The sequence below is a fragment of the Mirounga leonina genome, unplaced genomic scaffold, assembly GCF_011800145.1.
Source record: "Mirounga leonina isolate KUSES-001 unplaced genomic scaffold, KU_Mleo_1.0 Mir_166, whole genome shotgun sequence".
Taxonomy (NCBI): Eukaryota; Metazoa; Chordata; class Mammalia; order Carnivora; family Phocidae; genus Mirounga; species Mirounga leonina.
In genome coordinates this window covers 37,812,128-37,839,437 of record NW_023270418.1, presented here as the reverse complement: position 1 = coordinate 37,839,437, position 27,310 = coordinate 37,812,128, and the positions used below count along the sequence as shown (strand labels likewise).

At 56.8% G+C, this 27,310-nt stretch overlaps 1 protein-coding gene across 4 annotated transcripts in view; it reads left to right on the top strand.

Moving 5' to 3' along the window:
• The window catches only part of PHRF1 (PHD and ring finger domains 1), a 28,877-nt gene extending 1,650 nt beyond the window's left edge, over positions 1 to 27,227 (top strand). The window contains exons 3-20 of one of the 4 annotated variants that reach the window (XM_035013649.1): positions 2,160 to 2,275; positions 2,704 to 2,811; positions 6,819 to 7,045; positions 9,552 to 9,635; positions 10,965 to 11,083; positions 14,755 to 14,852; positions 15,049 to 15,224; positions 15,928 to 16,057; positions 19,306 to 19,433; positions 20,466 to 20,647; positions 21,007 to 21,123; positions 21,608 to 21,762; positions 22,231 to 22,293; positions 22,733 to 25,342; positions 25,610 to 25,767; positions 25,905 to 26,165; positions 26,245 to 26,373; positions 26,842 to 27,227. In XM_035013649.1, coding sequence (XP_034869540.1) covers positions 2,182 to 2,275; positions 2,704 to 2,811; positions 6,819 to 7,045; positions 9,552 to 9,635; positions 10,965 to 11,083; positions 14,755 to 14,852; positions 15,049 to 15,224; positions 15,928 to 16,057; positions 19,306 to 19,433; positions 20,466 to 20,647; positions 21,007 to 21,123; positions 21,608 to 21,762; positions 22,231 to 22,293; positions 22,733 to 25,342; positions 25,610 to 25,767; positions 25,905 to 26,165; positions 26,245 to 26,373; positions 26,842 to 26,985 — 4,983 coding nt within the window. In that variant the 5' untranslated portion in view covers positions 2,160 to 2,181 and the 3' untranslated portion in view covers positions 26,986 to 27,227. Of the gene's footprint in view, positions 1 to 2,159; positions 2,276 to 2,703; positions 2,812 to 6,818; positions 7,046 to 9,551; positions 9,636 to 10,964; positions 11,084 to 14,754; positions 14,853 to 15,048; positions 15,225 to 15,927; positions 16,058 to 19,305; positions 19,434 to 20,465; positions 20,648 to 21,003; positions 21,124 to 21,607; positions 21,763 to 22,230; positions 22,294 to 22,732; positions 25,343 to 25,609; positions 25,768 to 25,904; positions 26,166 to 26,244; positions 26,374 to 26,841 lie in introns of all 4 variants that reach the window. The other 3 variants (XM_035013648.1, XM_035013652.1, XM_035013650.1) reach the window with 3 other exon arrangements.
• Positions 27,228 to 27,310: the final 83 nt, after the last annotated feature.

The following is a 27,310-nucleotide window of genomic DNA, read 5'->3' as shown; positions in this document are numbered from 1 at the left end:
GGCTTACTGCGCCAGGGGAGAAGCCAGGGGCCGTCTGTTCTGACTTTTGACCCTGTGCTTGTGTAACATCATCAAGGTAAGAATTTGCACCCTAGAAACTGCCCTCAGCTGTGCTCTGTGGTCTTAGGTGGCCTCAGGGGGTTACGTTTTCTGGTGTCTGAAGTGTTTCCTGGTAGGTTTATGTGTATGAGTACAGTCAGCCCTTGAACAACATGGGGATTGGAGGCGCTGATCCCCGTGCAGTGGATATGATAATCCATGTATAACTTTTGACTCCCCAAAGACTTTATTGCTGGGAGTGTACTGTTGAGTGGAAGCCTTACCGATAAACAGTTGATGAACGCGTGTTTCTTCTAATAAAGTAAGCTGAAGGGAAAAATAAAACCACAAGGAAGGAAAACACATTTGTAGTACTGTATTTATCCAAAAAATTTGCACGTGCAAGTGGACCTGTGCAGTTCAAACCCATGTTTTTTAGGGGCCAACTTGAAAAAATGTATTTACCTTCCTATAGGGCAGGAAATGTGCTGCACACTTTAGGGGCAGGGTAGGTATTGGAGCAGGTGTCCCAGGATGACTTTGTGAAGTCCAGTTGTGGGAATGGTGATGACAATGGCCAGAGAGTTCTAGGTCCTCTTCCCTGACCCCACAGGAGAGGTGTCATTCTCCTGGAAGGGCTGTGGCCCTGTCATGTCCTGAGGTCTGTATGCCTCCAGCAGGAGTCAGGCCAGGAACTGCGGGACGGCTGGGTCCCTGCTGTGTTGCTGAGTCACCAAGCAGTGAGGGTGCAGACCCTTAGTTGAGTGGAACCATGGCTCATTTTCTTAACCTTAGAACACTAAATAGAAGAAAGGTGGTAGCTTTAGGGGGTGAATAATTCTACAGAACCACTTCTTGGTATACTATTTCCGGGTAGAAACAATATGAGGCAATTGATAGTTTCATCAAATTAATATACCTTCACTATTTAGGAGACATCCTAGCATTTGGGGCTTTGTAAGGGAAGTTAGGCACTCCAAAATCTGAATCTGGCCTTAGCCCCACCAGGAGATTATTCTCTGGGAGCATCTGTACAAAGGTGGTGGTGGCCCCTCTGATTGCCATGTGAAGCCCTTGGTGGTGGCACACGGCCCGTGGGGGAAGAAGCCTGCGTGTAGGATCCACGAAGAGAGCCTTACCGGGTCAAGCCCTCCTTCCCCGGTTCTTGCTTTGCCCCTCTGCCTTCTGGTCTTTTGTGTGACCCCTTTCCTCTGACCATGGAGAGTGGACTTGGCCCGAAGCACATGTACCCCAGCAAGCGTGTTCTTTACTTACGCTGTCTTGGTGAGTTATGGAAGGACTGTCTGTGAGAAGTGTTTTCTCTGAGAGTCACCTGGGAAATGAAGTGAGTAGCATTGTTGAGAAACGAACCCTTATTTGGGGTCCGGAGTTGGAGGTCTGGCAAAGGAGGTAGATTGTGTTTTGCTCCATTTGTGAGGTCACCTGTCTAGGTCTGTGTTGTGCTTGCGGTGGCAGGACAGAATAGGCAGGACGGGTGTCCCCACCTGGACATCAGGAGACCAAGAGCAGGTTGTGGTTGAGAGGTGAGCCTGACCTCTGCTCCCTGTGGGTGCACTTGGGGTGAGGGCAGGGCAGCCTCAGCTAACACGTGGCCTCCCAGTGGTGATCTGGTGGGTGGAGGGCAGGCTGGCCAACGTTGGCTGAGTGACATGGCAAGAGAGTGCAGGGAGAGGGTCCTGTTAGTCACCTAGGCTCCTCTGATACTGCCTACCCCTCTACGTTGAAATCCTTGCTTTGCCCCAGCTTGTGATAAGCCATTTCATGCGTGCTTGGTGTCAGGATTTCTCGGGAGTGTCAAGGTGTTGTAGGTGCCTGATTGAACAAAACGTTGCCAGACTGAAGCTAAATTAGGTTAATTATAAATTGAGATTTGACTTTGAATGTCGCTCTGTAGATGGGAATCAGTCTTTTCTCCTACGTATGCACAGCTTTGCGGTTTGAGTTGCTTTGTTTGTGTTCTGTCTTGTGGCTTGGCCTCCCTGTCCGACGGATGGACACGTCACCAGGTCGTGCTGTGTGGCGAGCGACTCTTGTGCTTTCAGGAGGGGAGCATTGCATCCTGGGACGGTTGAGAACTTTTTGACTCTGGTTTATTTCAGAGCTGGTTACCAATGTCCAGTGATGGATGACGACAGCCTGGACGAGCTTGTGGACCGAAGCCCAGGGCTGGATGGACACCCACGACTCAGCCCTGCTGCCCTGGCCAGCAATGCTGGTGAGCCAGCCTCCCACCCCTTCCACCCAGAGGGGGGGGGGGGCAGGTGTTTGCGGCTTGCACCTCGCAGAGGCAGCAGGGCCACCTCATGTGCTGAGTCCCCTTTTGAGGGTTATCTACATATGTCGATATTCAACTTTCAATCTTTTTTAAGAAGTTATTCTTTGCTTTTAATTGTATGAGCGGTACTTGTGTTTATCTTACTGTTTAGCTGAGTAGTACAGATGTACACAGAGCGAAAGGATATGCTTCCCCTGCTCCTGTCCCCCCCAGCCCAACTTCTCCATCCCCCCATCTGGGCAGCCGCTCGTAGTCCCTTTGGCAGGTGCTTCCGAGCACGTCTGTACCTCTGTGAGGCAGCCCTCGCTCTTGGCTGCCTCGGTTGTGACGCTTGCTCGGGGCCTGTGTCTCCACCACTTTTGCTTTAGAAGAAAGCAGTGACAGTACCAGTGGGGGCTCTGAAGATGACATGGGCAGCGAGCGCAGCTACGGCACCGACGGAGAGGACGAGGACGGGGACCTCGAGGACCAGTCCGGTGAGAATGCAGCTACTTGAGTGGCCTCCTGCTATTTGCTCTCGCTGTGACAGGGACCGCTGTTTATGAAACGTTGGTGGAGTTGATGCCTCGACACACTGGCCAGCTGAGGGCTGTGAGGACTTGGGGAGAGGCTCCCCTGTCACCAGGCTGCACCTTCCGTTGGGGCAGTGGCGTGCCTTTGTTTCAGAGTCCAGTTTGATGACACAACTTCATTGAAGAGTAAAATGTCTAAATGTGGAGCAGCATGAAGTGGGGTCTTTCCAGGGTGAGCACGGCAGAGTGGATTTTCTGGCATAGTGAGCAGAGGGCTCTTGGTGACTCGTGCTTCTCACGCGCACGTGCGCGCGCACACACACACACACACACCATCCCCCCCCCAAGTACAGGGCAGGTTTAGCAAGAGCCAAGGTTTGCTGTGGCCCGAGGTCACCTGGCCGGGACTCTGAACAGGCCAGGTCGGTGGAGCCCTTCATGGCTTCCTCTCATTATTCTGACCAGAGCCCCAGAGAGAACTGGCAAGTGCAGGAAGTGACTTTATTAAGGAATTCCCAGCATGTTCACGCTGGTTGACATCTGTGCCCTTGAACTTCTGCGCAGGGAATGTTGCTGTAAGGGACTCTGGTTGGGCTCACGGCACCTCCTTCCCTGTCCCTTCTAGCCGCCCTGGCTGCTGCATGGCCTCCAAGGTCCCCAGGCTGGGCCATCCTGTCCGATTCCAGCTGTAGTCACCTTCCACAGAGGGAGGGCACACTTGGGCCTCTGCTGATAGGCTGTTGGACTTTGGAAGTTTGGCTCACAGCTGCTTTCCTTCTGGCACAGTCCTCAAGTCAGGAGAGGCATGGTCCTAAAGCACATACCATGATCTGTGTATCACAGTCTTTCAGGCTCTTGTGGTTACCAGTGTTAGAATGTTACAGAAAGGTAACAGTGCTCATGAAGGAACAGGACTACAATAGCATGAGCAGACTTGAGTTTGCAACTCTGTGTGTATTGGTGACATACTCGTCCACAGATTTTGAATCCTGTACACAGGGAAATGAAATTCTGTCCTGAGTTTGCAGGTCATGGATATAGTTCTGCTTGTCCCCCACTGTTGAGATGGGGCGTTGGGCTTACCTGCAGAAGACGTTGGTTCGTCCCTCGAGCAAAGGTTTGAGGGCCTGCTGGATGCCAGAGAATCTGGGTGGAGCCTGGAGGGAGTGCAGAAGCCAGCAGAGCTGGGTTTCCTGCTGTTCCTGAGCTCACCACTTAGCAGCAGACAGTGGCATAAAGAAGCAGTTACGACAAGGGTAATACATGGCGAGAGTGGGTGTGTAGGGGCATCTCCAGAAGAGGGTTTCTGTGGACCTGGAGTGGTGAGGAGAAGCTTCCAGAGAGGCCCGTCTAAGCTGTGATGTGAAGGACAGGAGGAGGTGGCCAGGTGGTAGTGCACAGAGTGCTGCTAAAAGGGACATGTGGCACAGAGTGTCCAGGAGGGAGGGTGATGCAGGTGCAGGGCCTGCAGGTGGGGAGTGCTACAGGAAGGGGGGGTGCTGAGGCCCTGGTTGGCTAGCCTGTCAGCTTGACTGAATGCCCTTTGTTTCCTCAACACCAACCAGCCTTTGAAACATAAAAGGTGGCTGACTCTCCTTAGCAGGTGGGAAGTGTAGTCAGAACTAGAGAAGGGAGTCTCCTGAAAGGGCATTTCCTGTAACCTTGCGGACCTGGCCCTTCCCAGAGCAGCTTTCTACTTGTTGCTTTTCTTGGCCTAGTATTTATCCTTGAAAATTGATTGTGGTTTGTTGAGTTTCCAACTTCAAGTATTATCTCCTTAAGGGGCACCTGGGTGGCTCAAGTCAGTTGAGTGTCCCACTCTTGATTTTGGCTCAGGTCATGATCTCAGGGTCCTGAGATTGAGCCCCATGTCAGGCTCCACGCTTAGCGGGGAGTCTGCTTGAGATTTTCTCTCTCTCTCTCTCTCTCTTTTCCTCTCCCTCTCTCTGTCCCTCCTTCTGCTTGTACACACGTGCATGAGGTCTCTCTCTGTCTCTCAAATAAATAAATCTTTAAAAATACATATTATTGGGACACCTGGGTGGCTCGGTTAAGCGTCTCCTTTGGCTCAGGTCATGATCTCAGGGTCCTGGGATCGAGCCCCACATCGGCCTCCCTGCTCAGCAGGGAGCCTGCTTCTCCCTCTCCCACTCCCCCTGCTTGTGCTCTTTTTCTGACAATAAGTAAAATCTTTAAAAAATACATCTTTTAAAAAATACATTGTCTGCTTAAGTCTTACCACAAAAACCGAGAACTTAGGGCTCTGCTCTGTGGCCTCACGCCCAGCTCTCCAGGCCAAGCACACACTGCTCTGCAGGGAGTCACAGTGGCCTGCTCAGTGCAGCCCCAAGGCACCCCCATCTTGGCTGCAGCATGAGCCGTGCTCCTCTTGGGGACCCTGCACTCTTCTGCACTGGGGTTTTCAGGCCCGCTGCCAGGCCAGGCTGGCGCGCTCGTCTGCACCTTCTTCACTGTGATCCCTTACTGAGTCGGGACCATGGCCAGCAGCCCCTGAGAAGGGGTGAGCAGAGGTAGATGGCTCAGGGCTTCGTGCATCTGTGCAAGTCTTTACAGCTCCCATCATTGCTGGTCACTGTCCCTCAGACTTCAGAGGCATTGCTCTGTGTGCCCAGGTGCTGCACAAGGGTCTCGTGGCCCTCAGGTGGCCAATTCTTTTGCCTTTCGGAATTCCGTAGGAAGAATCTGATCACCTAGCCTCAACCTACTTCTGCTCACTTGGGCCTTAGCAAAGCGGGAAAGCTGAGAAAAGCCCATTCTCATGCAGCTTCTCACCTGTCCTTTTCCAAAATTTTTGCGTACCAATTTCATTTAGGTTTTTCTTCTTGCTGTGTAACGAACTGTCACAGACCCAGCAGCTCAGAACAGTGTGCTTATAATCTCAGTGTTTCCAGGGTCAGCAGTCCAGATGTGGGTTGCTGGTCCTTTGCTCAGATCTCACTCACTGACATCAGGGGTTGTGGGGCCACGGTGCACATCTGAGGGTCTCCGAGGGCACTGCTTGTTGGCGGAATTCAGAGCCTTGAGGGAGTAGGGCTGAAGTCCTGACTTCTGGCTGGCTGTCGGCCGGGGACTGTCCTCAGCTCCTAGAGGCTGCCCCCTTGATCAGCAGTTCACATCAGCTGCTCACTTGTTTCCACGCCTGGAGGCGCACATTGCTCTGACTTCTTTCTCTGCAACCAGCTGGGGAAAGCAGCTTTTAAAGGATGCACCTGATTAGGCTGAGCCAACAGGGAGTACTTCCCTTGGCCATGCAGCAGCAGCAGCAGCAGGTTTGTAGCTGAGGCACTGGTTTTGTCCACCCTGGAAGGGATTGGATGGGGTGGTGTCCTGGGGCTGTGTGAGGACCCTGCCTGCCACATACATCTCTGGTGCAAGTGAACTTGCTCCTTTAGTGGCGTTTGGGAGGGAGAGAAAACTGAATGTATACGTCGACTGCTATGTTGAACTGAAAGCGTCTCCTTTTCTGCTGCTCAGGCTGCAGCCCCAGAACCTCTCAGAAATTGATCAGAACTGTTACAACGAAGTTACCTAGTTTGGAATCTATGGTCCCTACATCCCCAAAGAAAGAAAAACAGACCTGTAAGAAAAGTCTCACTTGGAGGCAGATGGTTTGTTAACACCATGTTTTGAGGAGGGTTTTGGGGGGTGTGCCACCCCCTGGAGGCCACTGTGCTGAGCAGGGGCAGTTGTCAGATGGGGGAGCTGCCCTGATGGGGAAGGTTCTGATTCTGCACCAAGGTAGGGGCTTGCGGAGCTGGGATAGCCGCTCAGCCGGTTTCCCATGCTCTTAGCTTGAAAGCTGCGTCAGGTGAGGTGCCCGGGGATGGGCACAACAGCAGGGAAGGTGTCTGTCTCCTAAGTGTGGGATTTGGAATGCCTTCCTGAGTGCAGCTGTAGCCTGCTTGCTTCCGGTGCTCCAACTCACAAAGTTACATTTCTTCTTTTCCAAGGTTCCGAAGATTCTGAAGGAGGAGGAGGAGGAAGAGAAGAGGGCACAGAGGCGTTAGTGGCCGTGGTGGATGCTCAGGGGAAGTTGGAAGCCAGTGGCGCATTTAATTCTGATGATGATTCCGAGAGCTGCCCGATTTGTCTCAATACTTTCAGAGACCAGGCTGTGGGGACACCAGAGAACTGTGCCCATTATTTCTGCCTGGATTGTATCGTCGAATGGTCCAAGGTGAGGGAGGCAGCTTTTCTTGGGTTCTTCTTTCCTTTGGGATGACCTCTCTCCGTTTACAAGTGACCCTGTCGGTTGCCAGCCTCTTACTGGGTGGTGCTGTCTGTTCTACAGTAGAAATTGGGTCCTGGCTTGATCTTTGCTTTGGTTGGTGTGCTCTTGGCTCTTGGGGTGGCCAGTAAAGCTCACTGTGGGGTGATGTGCTCATGCACCATGGAATAAGGAGGGTTATTTCTGGGTCAGTGTCCCTTGGGGACCTGTCTGCAGAAATCTTGAATGACCTAGGGGCAGTCTGTGGCTGGCAGAGGCAGCCCAGTATGCTGTGGTCCATCTCAGATGCAGAGCATGAGATTCAGCTCGGCACTGAGTCGCGATGACCAGCAGTAAAGGGAGCCAGCCTTAAAGCAGATGAAGAGAATTCATCAGAAATACACAGTATAGGGGTGCCTGGGTGGCTCAGTCGTGCCTTCCGCTCAGGTCATGATCGCAGGGTCCTGGGATCGAGCCCCGCGATGGGCTCTCTGCTCAGCGGGAAGCCTGCTTCTCCCTCTCCCACTCCCCCTGCTTGTGTTCCCTCTCTTTCTCTGTCAAATAAATAAATAAAATTTAAAACAAAAAAAAAGAAATACACAGTATATTTCATGATGAACTTTAATTTTTTTAAAGACTTTATTTATTTGAGAGAGAGATAGAGCACGAGTGGGGAGAAGAGGGAGAAGCAGGCGCCCCGTGAGCAGGGAGCCCTACGTGGGGCTCGATCCCAGGACCCCGGGATCATGACCTGAGCCGAAGGCAGACGCCTCACTGACTGAGACACCCAGGCATCTCTCATGGTGAACTTGAGAAGCAGTGGGGCGCCTGGGTGGCTCCGTCGGTTAAGCGACTGCCTTCGGCTCAGGTCATGGTCCTGGAGTCCCGGGATCGAGTCCCGCATCGGGCTCCCTGCTCGGCGGGGAGCCTGCTTCTCCCTCTGACCCTCCTCCCTCTCATGCTCTCTGTCTCTCATTCTCTCTCTCTCAAATAAATAAATAAAATCTTTAAAAAAAAAAAAAAAAGAACTTGAGAAGCAGTAACCCCCTTCCTACTTTTTAAACTTCTTACCATGAAAAATTTCAAAGACGTAGAAGAGGACCGGAGGAATGATGTGTGCCACCGCCCCGTCCCCACCCCCCCGCCCCCCGCCGTCACCGTCTTCAGGCACCTTAAGTCTGCTGTCCTCTGCCCAGCCTGGAGCTTCACCAGCATGGACACCGTGTGGAGGTAGCAGACCTCCATGCCACCACCTCCCCCGGCGAGGTTAACAGTAGCTCCGTAGCCCCATAGCCCCAGCCCTGCTCCCCGTTTTCCCAGAGAGCTCGGGAGTTTGTTTGGACCTCGGCCGCGTTCATGCCGCCCTCGCGGCTGCACGTCTGCCTCGCTGTGCTGTCCTTTGAGGGCTTCCCTGCCCGCCACTACTTGCCCCTGCTCCGTGGCACAGGTTAGATTAAGGTGTAGATTTGGGGGCAAGCAAAGCCTTGTAAGTTGAGGAATGTGACAGGGTGCTGGTTGCTTGTCTTCTAGCCAGTATCATACTGGATTAGTGGAAGGAGAAAATAAAGGTAGAAGTGTCACGTAGGGAAAGGTATTCTTTGCAAATGATAAGTTTGTCAACATAGATGTCTTACAAATGAAGTACCGGAATGCGAAGCTCAGCAAGATTGCCGGGCACAGGATTAACAAAGATGAAAAGTTACACTCAGAAGTAAGTCATAAAAAGACATGTGAGATCTTCAAAGAGCTTTTCTAAAACAGTTGAGACTGAATGAAGAAAGAGCACTTTCTGGAGGGGAGGTGCTCAGAGAGATGGCTGTGGTGATACCAGTTCCTCCCCGTCCTGACTGGAGCATCCAGAGCCCTAGAGGTGTTGGGAAATTCATAGAGGAGGAAAAGAAAATACCAAGAATTGCCGGTCCTTTTGAGAAAGGGGGAAGTCCCCTATTGGATATTAAGAGGTGTAAAACTATTGTGACTACACCAGAATTGCTCCAGGAACGGAGACCAGGCCCCAGGAGCGTGGTGGGGACCTAAAGGGCAGGCCTTGCGCGAGGGAGGGTGGCGCTCTTTGTAAAGAAATGTGAGTGTGAGAGACGGAGAGAAAGAGGGTCCAGCTCGCAATGCACACACGGTGCCACCTGGACTGAAGATGGGAAGCTAGCAAGCAGCTCTCTGGAGTCTTCTGAAGAAAACGCAGGGCGCCTGTCAGGACAGAGAAGGACTCTTAACTCCACGCGGGAGCAGTTGGGAGTGTGGTTCCACCATGAGACAGCACTGCAGGTGCCGGAAGGCCAGACCAAAGACCGGGGGGATGGGAGCCCCTGTACCTCTCAGATTGGAGGGTGTGTTCAGTAAAGAGTCGATGATAGCATTCGATGAATTTTTTACTTCTGCAGGAATTCTTTATTTTGAGTGTGGTATTAATGGTGAAAACGATCCTATGGGATCCTGATACAATTTCTGTTTCTTACAGAATGCCAATTCCTGTCCAGTTGATCGAACTATATTTAAATGTATTTGTATCCGAGCCCGGTTTGGTGGTAAAATCCTGAAGAAGGTAAGTCTAGATGCTGTGGTTGAGAACCCCTCTTCCCCGCCAATGCCTTACTACGTTGGTCCCTGTCTAATGGGAGAATGAGCTTTGAGGAATTGATTTGTTTTCCTGAAGTGAGCAAATATTGGTTAAGTGCTTTTTAGAAATCCACTAAAATGTCATCTGCAGCATGAAGGGGTGAAGCCGGTCGATGGAGGTGCTGCCTGGTCCACGAGTTCTGGGTGGGAGGGCAGGTGGGAGAGGAGAGTGGGGTGGATGGTGGCAGTTTCTCAGACTTCCTCCTCCCCACTCCCACGTGCCTTTTCTACATCTCACAGCTTCTCTCCTCCGCCACAACAGCCAAGGGGGAGACCACACCCCCGATGGTGCTGGGCAGGGGTCACGCACAAGGAGGGCTAAGAAGTTCTCCTCTGCTCTTAGGTGCTTGCTTTTGCTTGTCTGCTTTGTAGAGGCTCGAAGGGCCTGTACGAGTCTTCTGTTGTTGAGGAGGAGCATCCCAGAGACTCGCAGACACACCTTAGACATGGGTCTTGTAGCTGTAGACCTGCTAGTTTCTTTACAAAGGTCACAACGCCGTAGGTGCACAGGGACTTAGGCCCCCTGTAGGCTCAGGTTTGTGCTGCGGGCAGCAGCTGTGGTTTTGCCAGTTCAGGCCCCTCTCCCCTGTCCCAGAAGCTCTGCTCTCCGTCCCTGGAAGTGGTCCCCATGTCACGTAGGCAGCCTTCGTTTACCTGGAGTATCTCCGCCAGGGCAGTGTGTGGACGTGTGTAGAGAGGTCCAAGGGGCACACAGGCGAGCTCAGCCGGAGAAGATCGGGGAGAGAGCCACGGTGCAGGAGGCTGGGGAGGACCCTGGGTCTCCCACCTGGCTCTGGAGAAAAGGCTGAGCAGGTGCTGACACAGACGGAGGAGAGGAGCAAGGCTGTGCCCCACGGTGTGGGGAGACGGGCGGGGGACGGAGGTGGCAACCGTTTGAGGGGAGTGTGTCCACAGAGCTTGCGCACCAGGCTGGGGTAATGGCAGCGTAGAGGAGCACGCCCCTGTGCCTGCGTGGAGGGCCCGCCCCCTGCGCAGCTGTGACAGTCCCGGTGCCCGTGGCCTCCGGGGCTCCCTGTCTTTGCTGAGTGGAACGACAGTGCTCCAGAAAGGCCTGCTGCTTTTGTCCTCCCCTCCTCACGTTCCCAGCGCCGGGGTCCGGGCTTGTCCCGCTGGCTCCTTCTGTTCTCGGGCCTTCCCGCGGCGGGAGCCGCTCGGTGTGCTCCGCGCTGACACGGTTGTTGGCTCTGCGGTTCGGGCTCCTGCCGTGTGACCAGTAGGGCTTTCCTGCTTTCAGATTCCAGTGGAGAACGCCAGAGCCGGAGAGCATGAGGAGGAAGACCCAACCTTTTGTGAGGTGTGCGGCAGGAGTGACCGGGAGGACCGTCTGCTCCTCTGTGATGGCTGTGATGCTGGGTGAGCCTGGGGCCCTTCTCGAGGCAGCTCTGGAAGCAGATGAGCTGCTTCTGCTGCCCCGAGTCCCTGACGAGTGGGAAGTCCCTCGGAACTGCTGAGCCCAGCCTCTGAGACTGGGGTTTTAAATGAACCTGTTAGAGGGAAGTCCGCAGGGTTGCTGTTCTGTGCTTCCCACCCACAGCTGTTCGCTGCTGTGGTCACTGAGGCCAAGCACCCTGTGTTCAGAACACCTGAACCCCAGGCCACTGGTTGGTAGCCAGCAGGCCTCCCATGCTTTTATTCCCCGCCTTTTATACTCTCTACCTGTTCCCCCCCAAATATTCTGAGACCACTTACAGAGATGCACATAATGCATTGAGATGGAGAAAAGCCAAGGGAAACACAAGAAGTGGGGGCTGTGGGGCCAGCCAGCAGGTCCAGGGGCCCAGATAAAGGACATGTGTGGGACCCCGCCTTCTAGGAGGTGAGGTGATCCCTGTGTCCAGCAAGTCCTGGCTCCTGGGAGCCTTTCCCCGGCCTCCTTCCGTCCTGGCTCCTCTTCTCAGGGACCCCCGAGGGGGCTGCCGCTGGGTGTCTCACAGAATTTTTCTGCTGTAAGCTTGTGGTGAGAGGGTTGTGGCAGCCTCTCAGGGCACGGGTGGTAATGAGAGAATCCCATGAGGCTGGCAGGTCTGGAACTTTCTCTTGGGCAACAAGTAACCCTTTTGAGGGTTGGGCTGACAGCAGGAGGCAAGAAGTCTCGAGCCCTGGTGGCCCAGAGCTGGCCCTGGAAGCATTCGAGTTTGTTCCTGTTGCAGACTGGCCCAGGCTTTGACCCCTGCCCAGGGCCTCCCTACCCAGGGCCTCCTGCGTGGAACTTGGTTGGTCACATGCTTGCTCCCCGGACAAATGCCACATTCTGTGCATTTATCTTCCTAGGGCACCTCCCAGGGCCCTCCCTCTCTGGCGCCACCCTCTCGACTCACACACAGTGTAATTTCCCTTCTCGCGAGTGGCTGCCTGCCTGTGTGCCGTCTGAATGCTCCACTAACAGGCTGCTCCAGCTGGGGGCCCCGGGAGTTTCCATGTCTGACTGCCCCCTGCTTGTTGGTTGCTGTGAGTCTGGAGGACAGGAGAGGGGTGCCTTGGGTGTCCTGCTCTTGCCATCCCTGTGCATAGTTTACTGACTTGACTGAGTGCAAGCAGGAAGCTGAAGAAATATGGTCTCGTGGGGCCCTGGGGCCGAGTGGGCGGCTCAGCACTCAGAGCTCAGCTCACATACAAAACCAGTCCTTCCTCCGTGTTATGGCCACTTTGGGCCTGGAACAGCTGGATGCTGCAGGAGAGGCCATTGGAGGTGGGGAGGACTGCCTTATGGGAGGACTGTGGTCCTTGTCACTGGCCTCACCTCTGCAGCCCAGGGCTTCCCAGCCGGATGCCAGGTTTGGGTGCCTTCTGGTGGTCCCCAAGGTGGCTGGTGAGCCCAGGAGAGGCTGTTGGAATGTTCGCTTACAAGGCCTCGTTGTTTTCCTGCAGCTTTTGAATTGGGCCCATGGTGCTGAATTCTTTACGCCAGAGTCTGTTCTTAATACTTGTAACTAAACAGTGACTTTTAGGGATTTTATGTGCTTGAATTGTTTAGCATATAACAAAGCAACTAAGGGATGTAAAAATCCTGATGAGTCTAAAACATTAAGACCGATAAATATAGTGGTTTTATTTATTTATTTATTTATTATTTTTTTAAGATTCTGTTTATTTATCTGAGAGAATGAGATAGAGAGAGCATGAGAGGGGGGAGGGTCAGAGGGAGAAGCAGACTCCCTGTGAGTGGGGAGCCTGATGCGGGACTCGATCCCGGGACTCCAGGATCATGACCTGAGCCGAAGGCAGTCGCTTAACCGACTGAGCCACCCAGGCGCCCAATATAGTGGTTTTAAACCACCATGCACCCTTACACTGTTAATATCTGGCGTCTGCTGAATCTTCCTATCGCTGTCTTTCATCTTAACGATCAAGTCTGAAATTACTCCATTACTCTTTTGGAAATGGAATCACAAGGCTGTAGATACACGAATGTGTGTAACAGATCCTTTGGCTGTTACAGGAAGTAAGGTACAGATTATCTGATTTCCTGAAACTTGCTATTTAATGTGAAGGTAGTATTGAGTCACTGGGGAAGCCATGGATGACGTCACCGCGTCCTGTCACTGCCGCTTCCACGTGGGCAGGAGGTCAGTTCTGCGTGGCTGTGGCTGCCGGGCAGAGCGTTGTCCTCAGCTCAGGAGCTGTGCCCCCATCCTGGCGGCCACTGCATGACCCTCCCTCCGTGTGAGTCCACAACCAGTCTTCCCCATGGAGTGACTGCGCTGGACCAGGCTGGCCAGGCCCCACACCTGTCACACACACCAGCGGCCTCTGTTCAAGGCCCTGGAACTTGGCCTGAGGACAACATCAAGTGAACCGTGTTGGATCCTTGAAATCCTTTGTGAGAAGCTACAAAATCATTGCTTCTATTCCTGAGACCATGCAGGGAAGGATCTTTTGAGGCTGGGATCTACTTGGGGTGTTGGGGTACTCCCCAGGACTTGATGCTGGCCTGGGCTTGCTGGGTTGCATTCCAGTGAGGGGTTCATGGGGCGAGGGTTTCCACCTGTCCTGGCTCACCAGATGCTCAAATTTCAGCGCTGTGAGCAGTACATGGTCGTTAAGCTGCACTGAATCTGGGCTCAGGTCTTCAGGGATTTAGCAGGGTGTCCACATGGGTTTTTGTCTGGCTTGGGGCTATCTGGGGTCTTGGCATGAAGCTTGGTGAAGGCTGGCTCGGGCAGCCCATGCCAGCAGTGAGGTGACTCTTCCCAGACTGCTTTCCTTGAAGACTGCGTCAAAGCAACTGGAAGGCCATGTTTAGACCACATTTACGTCTACTTTCAGCAAACAAAACCTTTCTCTATTAGCTCCTCAGACTGGATTGTGAAGTGTGAGGTGCCAACATTTGAAACTCTTGGGGCTGCCAAGTGACAGTGGGGTGGGGAAGGACAATCTGAGGTCTCGTAACCAACCAGAGATGAGCCTCCAGGTGCCGGCAGATGCAAGACACATGCCACAGTCAGCCGCATGTCCCTCATAGGATGGAGCCAACCTGGGTCACGTGGCCACCTGAGTCAGTCCCTCCACACAGTATGCCTCCCGTGGAGGGTTCAGGGACCGTTGGGCCCCCTTTGGAGGACAGAGCTACCCAGCATGCCAGGGGGGAGGACTGCAGGAACATGAGGAGCCTAGTGTCTCCCGTCTGATGCACGTGGACCTCTTGAGCAGGCCGGCGTGCGCCATGTGTGCAGGGTCAGGTCTGGTGAGACGTTCAAGGCTGAGGCTGTCAGCAGTGCCTTCCTGTGTGCTCGTGGCCTTTTTTCTGCTGGGGAGAGGGAGCCCTGGGTCTCTCCCTCTCCTAAGGACCCCTGTCCGTGGGTCCGGGCCCCACCCTCATGATGTCGGTTAACCTCACCCCCCCCCCGCCCCAGAGACTCCATCTCCAAATGCAGTCACTTTGGGTATTAGGGCTTCAACATAGGGACTGGGGGGACACAGTTGTCTAGAGTAGGGTGCGCTGCAGTCTTGGGACATGTTCAGACGACAGTCGGTGGCTCACTCAGTTGCTGGAGCCCTTGTCTGCCTCCCTCTTGCTCCTGCAGATACCACATGGAATGTCTGGATCCTCCTCTCGGGGAGGTGCCGGTGGATGAGTGGTTCTGTCCAGAATGTGCGGCGCCTGGAGCTGCTCCTGCCGCTGGTAAGGCACCACCTCCCTCCCAGGCCAGGAGCGCGCAGGGGGGCTTCTTGTCTTCTGGGAGAACTTGTAGGGCTTTCTGTCAGCGCAGCTGTATGGCGGTCCATGGATTCAGGGCAGCCCAGGCCCCGGGAGATGCCCCCTGCGAGGCTGAGGGCGTGGTGGGTACACATCAGTCCAGGGTTTTCTTTCTTCCCAGATGCAGGGCTTGTGAGCGAGGAGGAGGTCTCCCTGCTCTTGGCTGATGTGGTGCCCACCACCAGCCGGCTTCGGCCCCACTCAGGGAGGACCCGCGCCATTGCCAGGACACGGCAGAGCGAGAGAGTCCGAGCAACTGTGAACCGGAATCGGATCTCCACCGCCAGGAGGATCCAGGTGGGTGCGCGCGCCATTGTGGCTGCCAGTCCTGCTGCAGAGCTGCTCCCACTTGAGCCCGTCTGGCTGCTGCCCACCCTGTGGCAACACCAGCCGCGGGCAGCCCTGGGAGGGCAGTGGTGGCTCTCCTTTGCAGTCTGGCAGCTCACCCAGGGAAAGCGGCAAGCTGACAGGCAGGGGGTCAGAGGTCCTTGTGGGGGCTGGCCCCATCACAGATGCCTGCAGTCCTTCCTCACTTCCTCCTGTGTCCACCTCGTGCCCCGTGTCCTTTCTCCCTGGTCCCCAGCCTGTGCCGCCCCCCCCCCCCTTTGCTGGGTGACCCTGCTGTGCACGAGCACAGTTCACTGCATCAGCCCTGGCTGTGCCGTTCACGCCTCACTGCCTGCCTCGCCCTCATCCTTCATTCTCACCCTGAACTTGCTTCTTGGGAGGCCCTTCCAGGCCCTGTAGTGCCTGCAGGAAGCTCTCAGCCATTTGTCTGTCAGAAGCAAGAAGGGGACACCGGCTAGGCCTGGTACTGGCAGGCGGAGGGCATCCAGCTTCTGTGGTTCCCTTGGTGGGGGCTGGCATGGGGCTCCTCCAGGGCTCCCAGGTGGTGCCACCCCCACTGGGGTCCTGCCCAGAGTCCTCTGTAGGGCACAGGGAGATGCGTGAGAGGCCCGAGGGCGGTTGCCCCGCTGACGGCACCCTCCTTGCCATGTAGCATGTCCCACGGTACCTCATGTCTTCTCTGCTGGACGAGACCATTGAGGCCGTTGCTGCTGGCCTGAGCCCTGCTGTGTACCAGCGCCCCGTGGCGCCCCGAGCCCCCGCCAAGCGCAGGAGGAGAGCAGGTAAGCCCAGGTGTGGTGGCTCGGTTGGTGGCCACATGCGTGTGTCCCTGAGAAGCAGTAGGCCACGTGCTCGCCCCCCCCCCCCCCCCCCCGCCGCCCCCCCCCCCCCCCCCCCCCGGAGCCACGTCAGGTTCTGCAAGCTGGCTTTTTCAGGTCACAGACGTCCCGCACAGAAGCCCCTCCAGGCCAGGCGGGTTTGGTCCGCTCTGTCCTTCTGAACACCCACTGCAGACCTGCACGCACATCTGGGCAACGCGGCCGCCCTGACCTTGGTTAGGAAGCACTGTGCAGGACTGGGTGGCAGAACTGCCTTTTTGCCCCTAAATGCAGCGGTACGCCAGGAAGACCTGGTTGGGCTTTTCTCTGTGGGAGCTGTTGAAGTGATGGCTTCATTCTTGTCCCTTGCCGCGTTGGTTCTGTGATTTGGTCCTAGTAAGTCAGGTCCTTGCCTGGGGCCAGTAGGTCCCCCCCGGGGAGAAGCCTTGGGGCAACACGTGTCTGGTTCCTCCCTCGCGTCATCCTCCGGCGCTGAGCGTGGGGATGGCTTCCAGCATCAGGCTCGAGCTCCGTTCTTCAGTGGGCGTGGGCTCCAGTGGAGAGCTCCCCCCGGTCATCTGTTTAAAGCACTGTGGCTTATTCAGTGGGTCACGATCTGAGGTCTGGTAGCGTCAACTTTATTGATCCCGGTTTGATAGCGAGGACTCCTGCCCTTCCCAGCTGATGCCCCCAGCCCCCACCAGGCAGCCCTGGCCTCTTCGCACTCGATGTCAGTTTCGCCTGTTCTCAGACTTCACGTAACAAGACATTCACGAGATCCTGCATGTGTGCTGGTGTGTCACTCAGCGTGGTCATTTCGGAGTCTGGGTGGTTGTGGGTGTCAGGGGTTGATTGATTTCCGTTCATTGTTGAGGAAGACGGATGTTACGCAGACAGAGCGCAGCTTGTTGACGCGGTTTCCCGCGGGGGTCGCTTGGCTTGTGCTGGGTTCAGGGCTGTTGCGGACAGAGGTGCTGCGAACGTTCCAAATGTCCTTGTAGCCTTGTACCCGTGTGTCGTAGGCACGCATTTGGTTTCTCTGAGGAAGGAGAAGACCAGACCGTGGGCTCCCTGGGTCAAGATGCAGTTAAGGTTACGTGGCTCTCTGTAGCCGCATCAGCAGCACGAGAGCCGAGTGCTGCGCGTCCTTCCCAGCCCTGGGGTTGGCCGGTGTTTGTCCTCACCGTGACCGTGGGGTCTGTGCGACATCCCTGCCGTGCCCTGCGTTCCCCACCGTTGGGCTGAGACCCGGGTGCTGTCTAGCTCTGTTGCTGTGGGGGTGTGGGAGTGGGGATCCTGCATTCATGTGCCTCCCCAGCGTGGGCCCATGCTCTGTGCATGTTCTCTGCTGAGGGTGGGCCATCCCTGGCTAGTGGACAGAGCTGGGCAATCCATCCGAAAGTCACGCCGATTCTTGACTCAACTTATGAAGGTTATAAGGTTTTACTTGTCTCCCATCCGCGTCTCTCGTTTCTCGTGTCAGGAATCCCACATTTCAGTGCTAGCTCGTGTCAGTGCTCACCCCGTTTCCATCCCACAGAGAACAGCCTCAGAATAACCGTTCCAGGTCTTGCCAGCGCTGTAGTTCAAGGCGGGACTGGAAGGTTTTCCTTTTGTCCCCAGCGTGTACCCCACTAACGGCAGGCCGCACCCCCATTACCTGTGCTCGGGCTGAGAATAGTTCTTCTGTCTTTGGTTATGCCTTGTTTGCTTCATTTTGCATCGTAGTTCTTTTTTGCATTGGGTTCTTTTTTGGTTTTTTGTTTTGTTTTGTTTTGTTTCGGCTTTGTTAGTGGATTTTTTCTTTTTATAGGCTTCTCTCAACCCTTTGGAGGCATAGGGAGAAACGAATAGTGAACCCCCACTCAGCCATCCTGTCGCCCAGCCTCAGCTTCACTTCCTCCCCTTTACCTGCTCCCTCCCATATTAGTTTGAAGTACATCCTTCATGTCATCATCATTTTACTTGGAGGTATTTTGTAATGTGTTTCAGAAAGATACAGTCTTTTTTTCTTTCAGCTGAAGGGCAGTGTCTGTGTGACACCCGAGAGGGGGAATAGTAATTCCTTAACACCGTGAAGTAGTCTGTCAGTGTTGAAGGTTCTAATTGTGTCATAAATGGGATAGAATTTTAAAACCCAGTTTATTTGAATCCGGAGCCAAACAAGATCCATGTGGCACTGGCGGCTGTCTGGTGAGCGTCTCCTTGTGCTCTGGACGGTGGAGGGAGCCAGGTCGCCGTCCACACCCCTCCCAGTCTGGCGGCCCGCACGCCGTCCTCGGAGCTGCAAAGTCACTCGCCTTCACCTGGGACTTTTGTCTGTTTGGATTTGTGTTTGCAAGTTGCCTGGTGTTGGGAGCAGGCAGCACCTGCTGGTCTCCCTGCTCATGCTCCTCGCTCAGCCCCGTGATCTCACTGAGGGAGGCAAGGAGAGGCTTTCCTCCTGCGCCGGCTGCCTCCGAGTCCTGCGGGGGTTTGGCCAACGAAGATTCAGGCCTTGGTTTGTTTCTTGGAAGCACCGAGTTGCTGGTAGTGTCCTTGCAAAGAGCTCGGTTAGGGTTGTCAGCAGCATTAGGGACTCACGGATTTAGACATGTGTGATGTGTCAATGGCATTCCACGATCGCTGCATCTCCATGGAATCCGCTCCGTCCAGGCTGAAGCCCCTGTCGGTTTCCCGGGGGTACCGGAGCGTCATGGAGTGAGAGTCGCCCTTGAGCCCATGGTAGTGTCCCTGAGGTGACTGACCATGGCCGAACCCCGGTGTTGTGCGGTTTAATCTTTAGGACGTGTTCCTAGAGATGCGCGGTAGGTCCTCTGTCTTCCAGTCTGTGGGGAGAGTTCTCTGTGGTTCGACCAGGTGGGCACACACCTGGGGCCATTTGTTTCCTTTTACTCTGGATCGCCAGGGTTGGTTGGTTGTTTATTTCATTTTGTTATATAATGATGTGAAATGTTTATTGGTTATAAAAGTCAGATTTGCAAATTGCTCTGCACTGCCTTGCTTTCCCTCTCTCGCTCCTCCATGGGGAAACGCTGTTTTTTAAATTATGGCTTATTTCTCCATTAAAAAAACCCAATACAGTGCACATGCTGTCTATATGCCAGGTCCTGGCTGTGTACGGCACATCCTTGAGGTGGGGACGCCCAGGGGCTGGGTGGGGGGCCTCGGGGCCCACAGGAAAGCATAGACTCTCAATGTGCTTTTTGTAGGAAGACGGAAGAAAGTGTCGGGAAGAAGGAAAACACAGTCCAGGTCGTGTGCGAAGAGCAGGAGCTCCGGAACGAGGTCTAAGAAACGCCAGGGTCGTGTGAAGAAGAGAAAAGGGAAAACGTCAAAGGTAGCCTTGGAGGGTAGTGTTCCCACTGCGCCGGTCAGTTCCCTTGTGCAGCTAGGTGGTGGGATGCACAGAAAAGCCTCCTTTTTCTGTATTTACTTAGAGGTCCACTGATAAAAATGAACATTTCCACAGGACACATTGAAGATGGGGCTGGGACAAGAGATTTTCCAGGACCCTTCAGAGCCGGGCGTCCTGAGGGGTTGTGTATGACTCTTGGCACCCCAGGGGTGGGCAGGCCAGAGGGTGTGGAGGCAGCAGGGCCGTGGCCACCAGCTTGTCCGGGAGGCAAGCAGATTGTTAGCTGGGTGGGGGAATGGAGAGAGGGATTCTGGCTGGGGCGTGCGGCTGGGCTTTCAGCCGGAGTGGTCTCGGCCTCCAGCTCTCTCGCCACCAGGCTTTCAGAGCGGGCCCCTCGTGTGTGTGCAGCCCGTGTCTCATGTCCCTGCTCTGAAGTACCGTCCTCACGGCAGCTCCTGGCTGGACATTGAAAGCACGTTAATACATGAAACACAAGGAGCTCGGTTGTGGCCGTCGTTCAGGTGTTTGCCGCATCTTTGTGTGAATTTATACTCAAGGTCGTTGCCGTTGCCTGACCAGTGTAAATTCATGTGGAAACCGACACCTCCGTTTTACATGGAGTACGGGAGCCGCCGCTCCGCTGGTTCATTGAGGTGGAATTCCTGGAGGGATGACCACCCGGGGGCACCTGCGGCACGCCTGCCCGTGTGGGGCTGCCAGTCCCCTCCGCGCTCCTCCTCAGTGTCAGGTCACTCATCACCTGGGTGGCCCGCTCTGCTGCTCGTGGTTTTGTGTTCAGAATCAAACACCACCTGCAGTGGCAGGTGTGCCAAGGTGGGGACGTTGGGACGTGTTCGTTGATTCTGTTGAAGCAAAACCTCTAGAGTGTTACCGTTAATACACGGGAGGCCCTTTGGCTCCGGTGTAGCATTTCCTCAGCCTACGGTGTGGTGTTTCTGGAGCCTTTAGCTCCCGGCTTGCTCGTCATTCCTTTCCTTTGTGACTTTGGTTCAGAATGAAGCCACAGCCCGCTCCCGCATCGCACGGACCCTGGGCCTCCGGGGTCCGGCCCGCGGAGCCTGCATCCCATCTGTGCACAAGCCAGCAGACCCCTCTCTGGGGCTGATGCGTGCGGACATCGGAGTGGCCTCTCTCTCGCTCTTCGGAGACCCCTATGAGCTGGACCCCTTTGACAGGTAACTGCAGGGGGATCTCCCTCCCTCCTTTCTTTGTGGGCAGTGGCCTCGGATTTTGCATTTGCACAATGAGGGTGAGGATTCCTGACTCCTTTTCAGATTCACATAGGTGGTGTGTGTAGAAGGAACTCTACAACCTCACCTGCTCACGTGGAGGCAGGTCTAGTTTGCACATCTGCCCCACCTGCCCTGTGCCCACTCCGAGGCTTGGGCAGTTGCCAACATGAAGCCAGTCCGTGGGGCCCGTGTTCAGTTTGGGGGCACAAGGGCTGCCATGTGTGCAGTTGAGGGGCTGGGGGTCTCCCTGGGCCTCCAGTGTGGGGTCACCATTCCTTTGGCCTGTGTGCTCTCTCCAGCAGTGAAGAGCAGTCTGCAAACCCTGCTTCCCCTTTGAGTGCCAAGAGGAGGGTTCTGTCGCAGTCAGCGCTGCGTTCTCACCGGCCTGTGGCCAGGCCCGTGGCCATGGGGCTCTCCAGGTGTGTGCTGGCAGGGACCGTGGTCCGGGGGTGGTGGGGTGGCCACAGATTGGCCTTGCGCTCTGCCTGCCCCGGGAGGAAGTGCTGCAGTCAAGGGCACGAGCTTGGAGTGGCAGGCCACAGTCTGCCTGGGTGTGAGCTGGGGCCGAGTAGCCACGGGTGCTTGGGGCCACCTCTGCCACAGAGCTGCTGCCCCTTGGCTGGATTGTTTGCTTCTGTTTCACCCCTCAGTGAAACCAGTAAACAGGCTGCCTGTTGGTGGCAGTTGGGGTCGGAAGCATCAGATGATTTCACCTCAAACAGCCTGCTTTTCTTTTGTCAGAGCTGCTGGATGTATCTGATTCCCTCCGCATGCAGGGCCCCGGCAGGTGGCCTCTTCTGCATATGGCAGTCAGGACCTGGCGGGGGGTGCCGGGGCTGGGGGGCACCTGCCTGGCTTGAGGGACTTGGGCATGGGGAGGCAGCCGTGGGTCTGTACCTGCAGGAGGAGCGTTCCTGCTACAGCGCCTGAGCCAGAAGTGGACGAGGCCCCCGTCCCAGACCTGGTGGGGAGCATCCTGTCAGGCCAGAGCCTCCTGATGATGAATGGCGCAGACATCATCATCCACCGGGATGGCTCCCTCAGCGCCAAGAGGGCAGGTGAGGCGGCCGCTGAACGAAGCCCAGCGGTGTCCACGGGGACGCCCTCTCTGCCTTGACACTCTGGGAAGTTGAGGGGGTCATGTGACCCACTGGTTCTCCTTGTTTCTGAGCGAGCGGTAGATGAGACATTTGAGGAACTAAAATGCATTCTCTGCTGAAAATAGACGTGAAGGGGCACAATTTTCTCAGTTCGTCTCTGTTCATTCTACATGACTTTCTGAGCAGAGTTGACAGGCTGGTAGTTTATGTGATGATGGGGTTTCTGGGCCAGTCCACAGACCCTCAGAGGCCGTAATGTGGCTGGTGTGTGTGCTCACAGAGCCATGGAACCAGCCCCTGTGGAGCCCTCCCCCATGTATCCAGGCCCTGGCAGGTTTTTGGGGTGGGGGGTGCCCAGCCGTGGAGGATGGAGCAGACTCTGCCTCTCCCGGCCCCCCCTTTGTGACAAGCATCTGTAACTGGCAGGGGCACTTTCTACGGCTACAGAGCACAACTGTGAAACACAAGAGAAAGTCCCCACTGTGGCAGGTGAGCCCCGAGCACTGCCCCCAGGCTCCCAGGTGCACAGAGGTCTAGCTCAGGGAGCAAGTGGGAGGAGGCATTTATTTATTTATTTATTTATTTACTTACTTACTTACTTACTTATTTATTTATTATTACTTTTTTTTTTTTTTTTTAAGATTTTATTTTTTTTGAGAGAGCAGGCACACAAACCGGGGGGTAAGGGGCAGAGGGAGAGGGAGAAGCAGGCTCCCCAGCCTGACACAGGGCTCAATCCCAGGACCCTGAGATTGTGACCTGAGCCGAAGGCAGATGCTTCACCAACTGAGCCCCCAGGCGTCCCGGGAATAGGCATTTACAAGCACAGCTTTTAGGAGAAAGCCATTGTGATCTGGGCCAGACAACGGACTGCGCTCCATAAAGGAGGTGGCGGGGACTGATGGCCGCTCACCCTCTTGCCTTTCAGCACCTGTTTCCTTCCCACGGAGTACCGGCTGGAGCACAGGTGGCTCGTCCCAAGGAGGGAAGCACCCTGGGCCCATAGCACCTCAGTCAGGAAGCGGGTTGCAGAGTACGGGGCTGAGCTGTCCTGGCACGCCGGCGCCCTCCTGTGTCCCTGCACTCAGGACAGGGGCGACTGTGAGACTGGACTCGTCGGTGACCCCTCCGTCCGGTCAGACTCAGAACCCGTCAGGTGTGCGTGGGCCTGGCTTAAAGCAAAGGGACAACCCCCGATGCGATGGCGACACCCGGCACATTCTGCCCCCCAACTCTGTGTCCTTGAAGACCTCCGCTAGCTGCTCTCACTTGCCACCTGCTGGCGCACTGCTGGACCAGGCCCTGAAGCCGGTTCCCAGGAGGCCCGACATCTCTGAGCTACCGAGGATACCAAAGGTCAGAAGGGAGGACAGCGGCGGCAGACAGGCGGATGTGGCTCCCCCCAGTGAGCAGCGTGTTGAGATCCCCAGTTCCTGCATCAGCCGGCTCACGGGCAGGGAGGGCCCCGGGCAGCCTGGCCATGGTGCCCGAGCAGAGGGCGAGCCCAGCAGCAGGGGCCCACAAGAGCCTGGCCCGCACTCAGGGGGCGGCTCCCAGTCCCCCGCCTCACTGGGACCCTCGAAGGGGAAGGGTGTCAGCTCGACCTTTGAGAGCTTCAGGATCAATATTCCCGGGAACACGGCACATTCCGGCAGACTCTCCAACCCTGGCTTTTGTAACACGTTCCGGCCTGTTGACAATAAGGTGCAAAGGAAAGAGAACCCCTCGCCCCTGTTCTCCATCAGGAAGACCAAACAGCTCAAAAGTGAGATCTACGACCCCTTTGACCCCACAGGCTCTGACTCCAGTTCTGCCGGCAGCAGCCCCGAGCACCTGGGCTCTGGCCTCCTGCCCTCTGAGATCACACGCACCATCTCCATCAACAGCCCGAAGGCCCCAGCGTTGCAGACTGTGCGCTGTGTCACCTCCTACACAGTGGAGACTGTCTTTGGGACGGAGCCCGAGCCCCCTCGGGGGCCTTCCTCCAGCGGGCTCGAGCTCCGGGGTGAGGGGGCTGCTGAGAGGGCCTCCGACCTGGAGTGCGAGGGGCTGGGCAAGGGGGCTGCCGAGGGCCAGGGCTCAGCCTCCCGGGCACAGAGGCCATCCCCACTGGAGCCGTGGGAAGACAAGGACCAGCTGCCCTGCAGTACCTTCTTTGGCTCCGAGGAGCGGACGGTGACCTGTGTGACTGTAGCCGAGCCAGAGTCCCCGCCCAGCCTGGACGCACTGCAGACGACCACCCACAGGATCGTGGAGCTGAGGTCCCCTTCCTGCTCCCGCTCCACATCCAGCTCCCGTGGCAGGAAGAAAGCCAAGAGGAAGCGGGCCACTGCCAGGGAGCACAGGAGGACCCGCTCGGGCTCCCGCTCAGGTTCCCGCTCCGGGGACAGGAGCTCACCGTCGGTGTCACCACCACTGGGTGAGGACCACCCCAAGAGGCAGCAGACCAAGTCCCGGGGCCGGAGGTCTTCCAGCGACCACTCCAGCAGCCACGAGCGAGCCAAGCGGAAGAAAGCGAAGGACGAGGGCAGGAGGAGGAAGAGGGAGTCCTGGGGCCATGGCCGGCGGAGGTCCAGGTCCCGCTCAGGCAGCCCCAGCAGCTCCTCCCACGAACGCAGGGAGAGCAGGAGGAGGAAGCGGAGGCGGTCAGGGTCCAGGTCTCGGGGGAGGGAGTGCTCACCCCCCAGCAGCCTGGAGAGAGCCCGGAGGCACCGGCACCTGCGGGAGAGGAGCCCACGGGAGAGGAGCCCACGGGAGAGGAGCCGGGAGCGGCCGCGCACCAGCTGGGGCTCCCATGAGAGGAGGAAGCGTAGGTCCAGGTCACCAAGGTCGCCAAGCACGGAGCATAGGTCCCGGGAGTACCAGCGCCCTCGTTCCCATGAGAAGCGGCCGAGGCCTCGCTCCCCAGAGAGGAAGTTGGCAGCCGCTCCCGCGGAAGGGCAGAAGCCCGACAGGGAGCAACCAGCCAGGCCACCGGCCTCAGTGGGAGCAGACGCCTGCCCGGCAGGGGCCGAAGCCCACAAGGCCGTTCCAGAGGTACCGGCTGAGTGTCCGCCCGAGGATCTGGATTACGGTGACTCTGTCGAGGCAGGGCACATCTTTGAGGATTTTTCGAGCGAAGCCTTCTTCATGCAGCTGGATGACATGAGTTCCCCACCCTCCCCAGAGAGCACAGACTCCTCCCCGGAGTGGCACTTCCCACCCACTCCTTCCGTGCCCCCAGCCAGCCAGCAGCCGGACACCCGCCTGGCAGTGGCTGTCATCAGACGGGAGGTGTCGCTGATCCATGGCGAAGACGCTGCACAGCCCCCACCCCGGGCACAGAGCCCCGAAGAGAAGCCCCTGCTCCAGCAGGACGCCGCTGGGGCTGCTGTGGTGCCTAGCACCCTGGGAAGCCAGGCTGTGGGCGGGGTGCCCATGGGGAAGGAGGAAGGCCCCTCTCAGACCCCCTTGCTGCGGGCTAAGGCCCTGGTGAAGAGAGTCACCTGGAACCTCCAGGAGGCCGAGAGCGGTGCCCCTGCCGAGGAGCGAGGCCTGCGTGAGTAGGGTCCCGCAAGCACTTGTGGGGGTGGACTGGGGCAGCGTGGGAGGAAGGCCACTGGTTTGTGTGTGTGTGTTTGGGGGTGGGGGTGGCACGCGGACCTTTTCGGTCACTGGGGCAGCGTAGGCCGTGGGGCAGGGAGGTGGCTGCATCCTGGCCTGTGGTCCTTGCTGCTGGGATGCTTTTCTGGAATTTTCCAGCCAGGAAGCAGCTTCTGGCCCAGGTTGGCCACAGAGCACCCACCTCCCCTGTGTTGGCCCTCAGGGACGCCGCTCCACAGGCCCCAGAAGCCCCGGGAAGGGGTCCTGGAAACAGAAGACATGGGCCCCTCGGTGGGGTTCCAGCAGGCATCCTTCTCTGAGCCCCCTCCCCCCGGATACACACTTCCAGAGTCCAGCTTCCCCGACGCTGAGCCCTCTCAGGTGAGTGCCTGGGCTGGAGGGACGTGAGCTGGCGCAAGGCCACACAGGCTGGGGCTGAGGACTTCCCTCTCTGGCCGGGGCTCTTCCTGCTGTGGGGGTGGGGAGCGCTGCCCTGAGCTGTCCGTATTTCTGTCCAGGTTTATACACCCAACCTGCCCCCTGCCCCAGCTCTGCCCGTGAGTCTCCCGCCGTACGCACCAGCCAGCCAGCCCACGGTCCAGTTTATCCTGCAAGGGAGCCTTCCCGTGGCGAGCTGCGGGGTCGCACAGAGTCCAGCCCCAGTGCCCACGGCCCTGACCACAGCCCCCGAGTCAGCCGGCTATGCCCCCAGCACCGGCAACTCCGAGGAGAGGTCGGCCGCTCCCAGGCCTGCTGCAGAGAAGGCCAAGAATGAGGAGGTGAGTCCGGGCCCCCCCTCCGGCAGGGGCGGGCCGTGTGGCCCCCAGGCAGGGCGGTCACACGTGTGCTTGCTCTCAGTACATGAAGAAGCTGCACATGCAGGAGCGGGCGGTGGAGGAGGTGAAGCTGGCCATCAAGCCCTTCTATCAGAAGAGGGAGGTGACCAAGGAGGAGTACAAGGATATCCTTCGCAAGGCCGTGCAAAAGGTGGGTGCGGGTGGGTGGGTCTGTGCCGCCGCCTGCTGACCCAGACTGCGGGGTACCGGCCTAGGGCTGCGCAGCGAGGGCTGGGGCAGCGTGGTCACACTGCCAGAGGCCACTTCTGTTCTCCTGTCACTGTGGCTCGGAGGTGCTCAGGCTAAGTAAGCATTGGTGTTTGTGAGGGGACAGGACTGCGTCCCTGTCACCTGTTCAGCAGGCGAATAACAGAAGGTACATAACACACCACACTTGCAGGTGGGAAAGCGAGAGCCCAGGGCGTCAGGGCCAAATGTGTGGCACGCCGGCGACATGTCTCTGGCTGGGAGATGGACCCTCAGCAGCTGTGCGAGGCGGACCCAGCCGGGGGGGGGGGGTGCCCCGCTGTGTGCCTTGTGATGGGGACCCCACGGGCTCAGTCCCTGTGATCCCCAGGGAGGCTTCTGGGTCATTTGTGCCTCTCCCCCACGCCCCCAGATATGCCACAGCAAGAGCGGGGAGATCAACCCCGTGAAGGTGGGCAACCTGGTCAAGGCCTACGTGGACAAGTACAGACACATGCGCCGGCACCGGAGGGCCGAGGCCGGTGAGGAGGCGCCCGCGCAGGGCGCCGAGAGCTGAGGCTGGGCGCGGAGCTGGGGCTGCTGGCCCCTGCCCCTGAGTGATTCTGTTGGGAGTGGCAGAAGCAGAAACCTCTGAAGACGCCCAGCCAGCACTCCTGAATTCAGGGTTACCGTGATCACATGTGGTCTGTGCACCTGTCCTGCTCACAGTTTAAAACTGGACTTTTTTATATGTATATTATAGATACACAGTTTCCATTGTGTTCTAATTTATCAAAAATGGATTATCTTTAGAAACTTCTCGATTGACTCAGTACTTGAAAGGCGAAGCCTTTGGTGATCAGGAGGGGCCTGGGGGGTGGAAGGAGCTCCTTGTCCCTTCT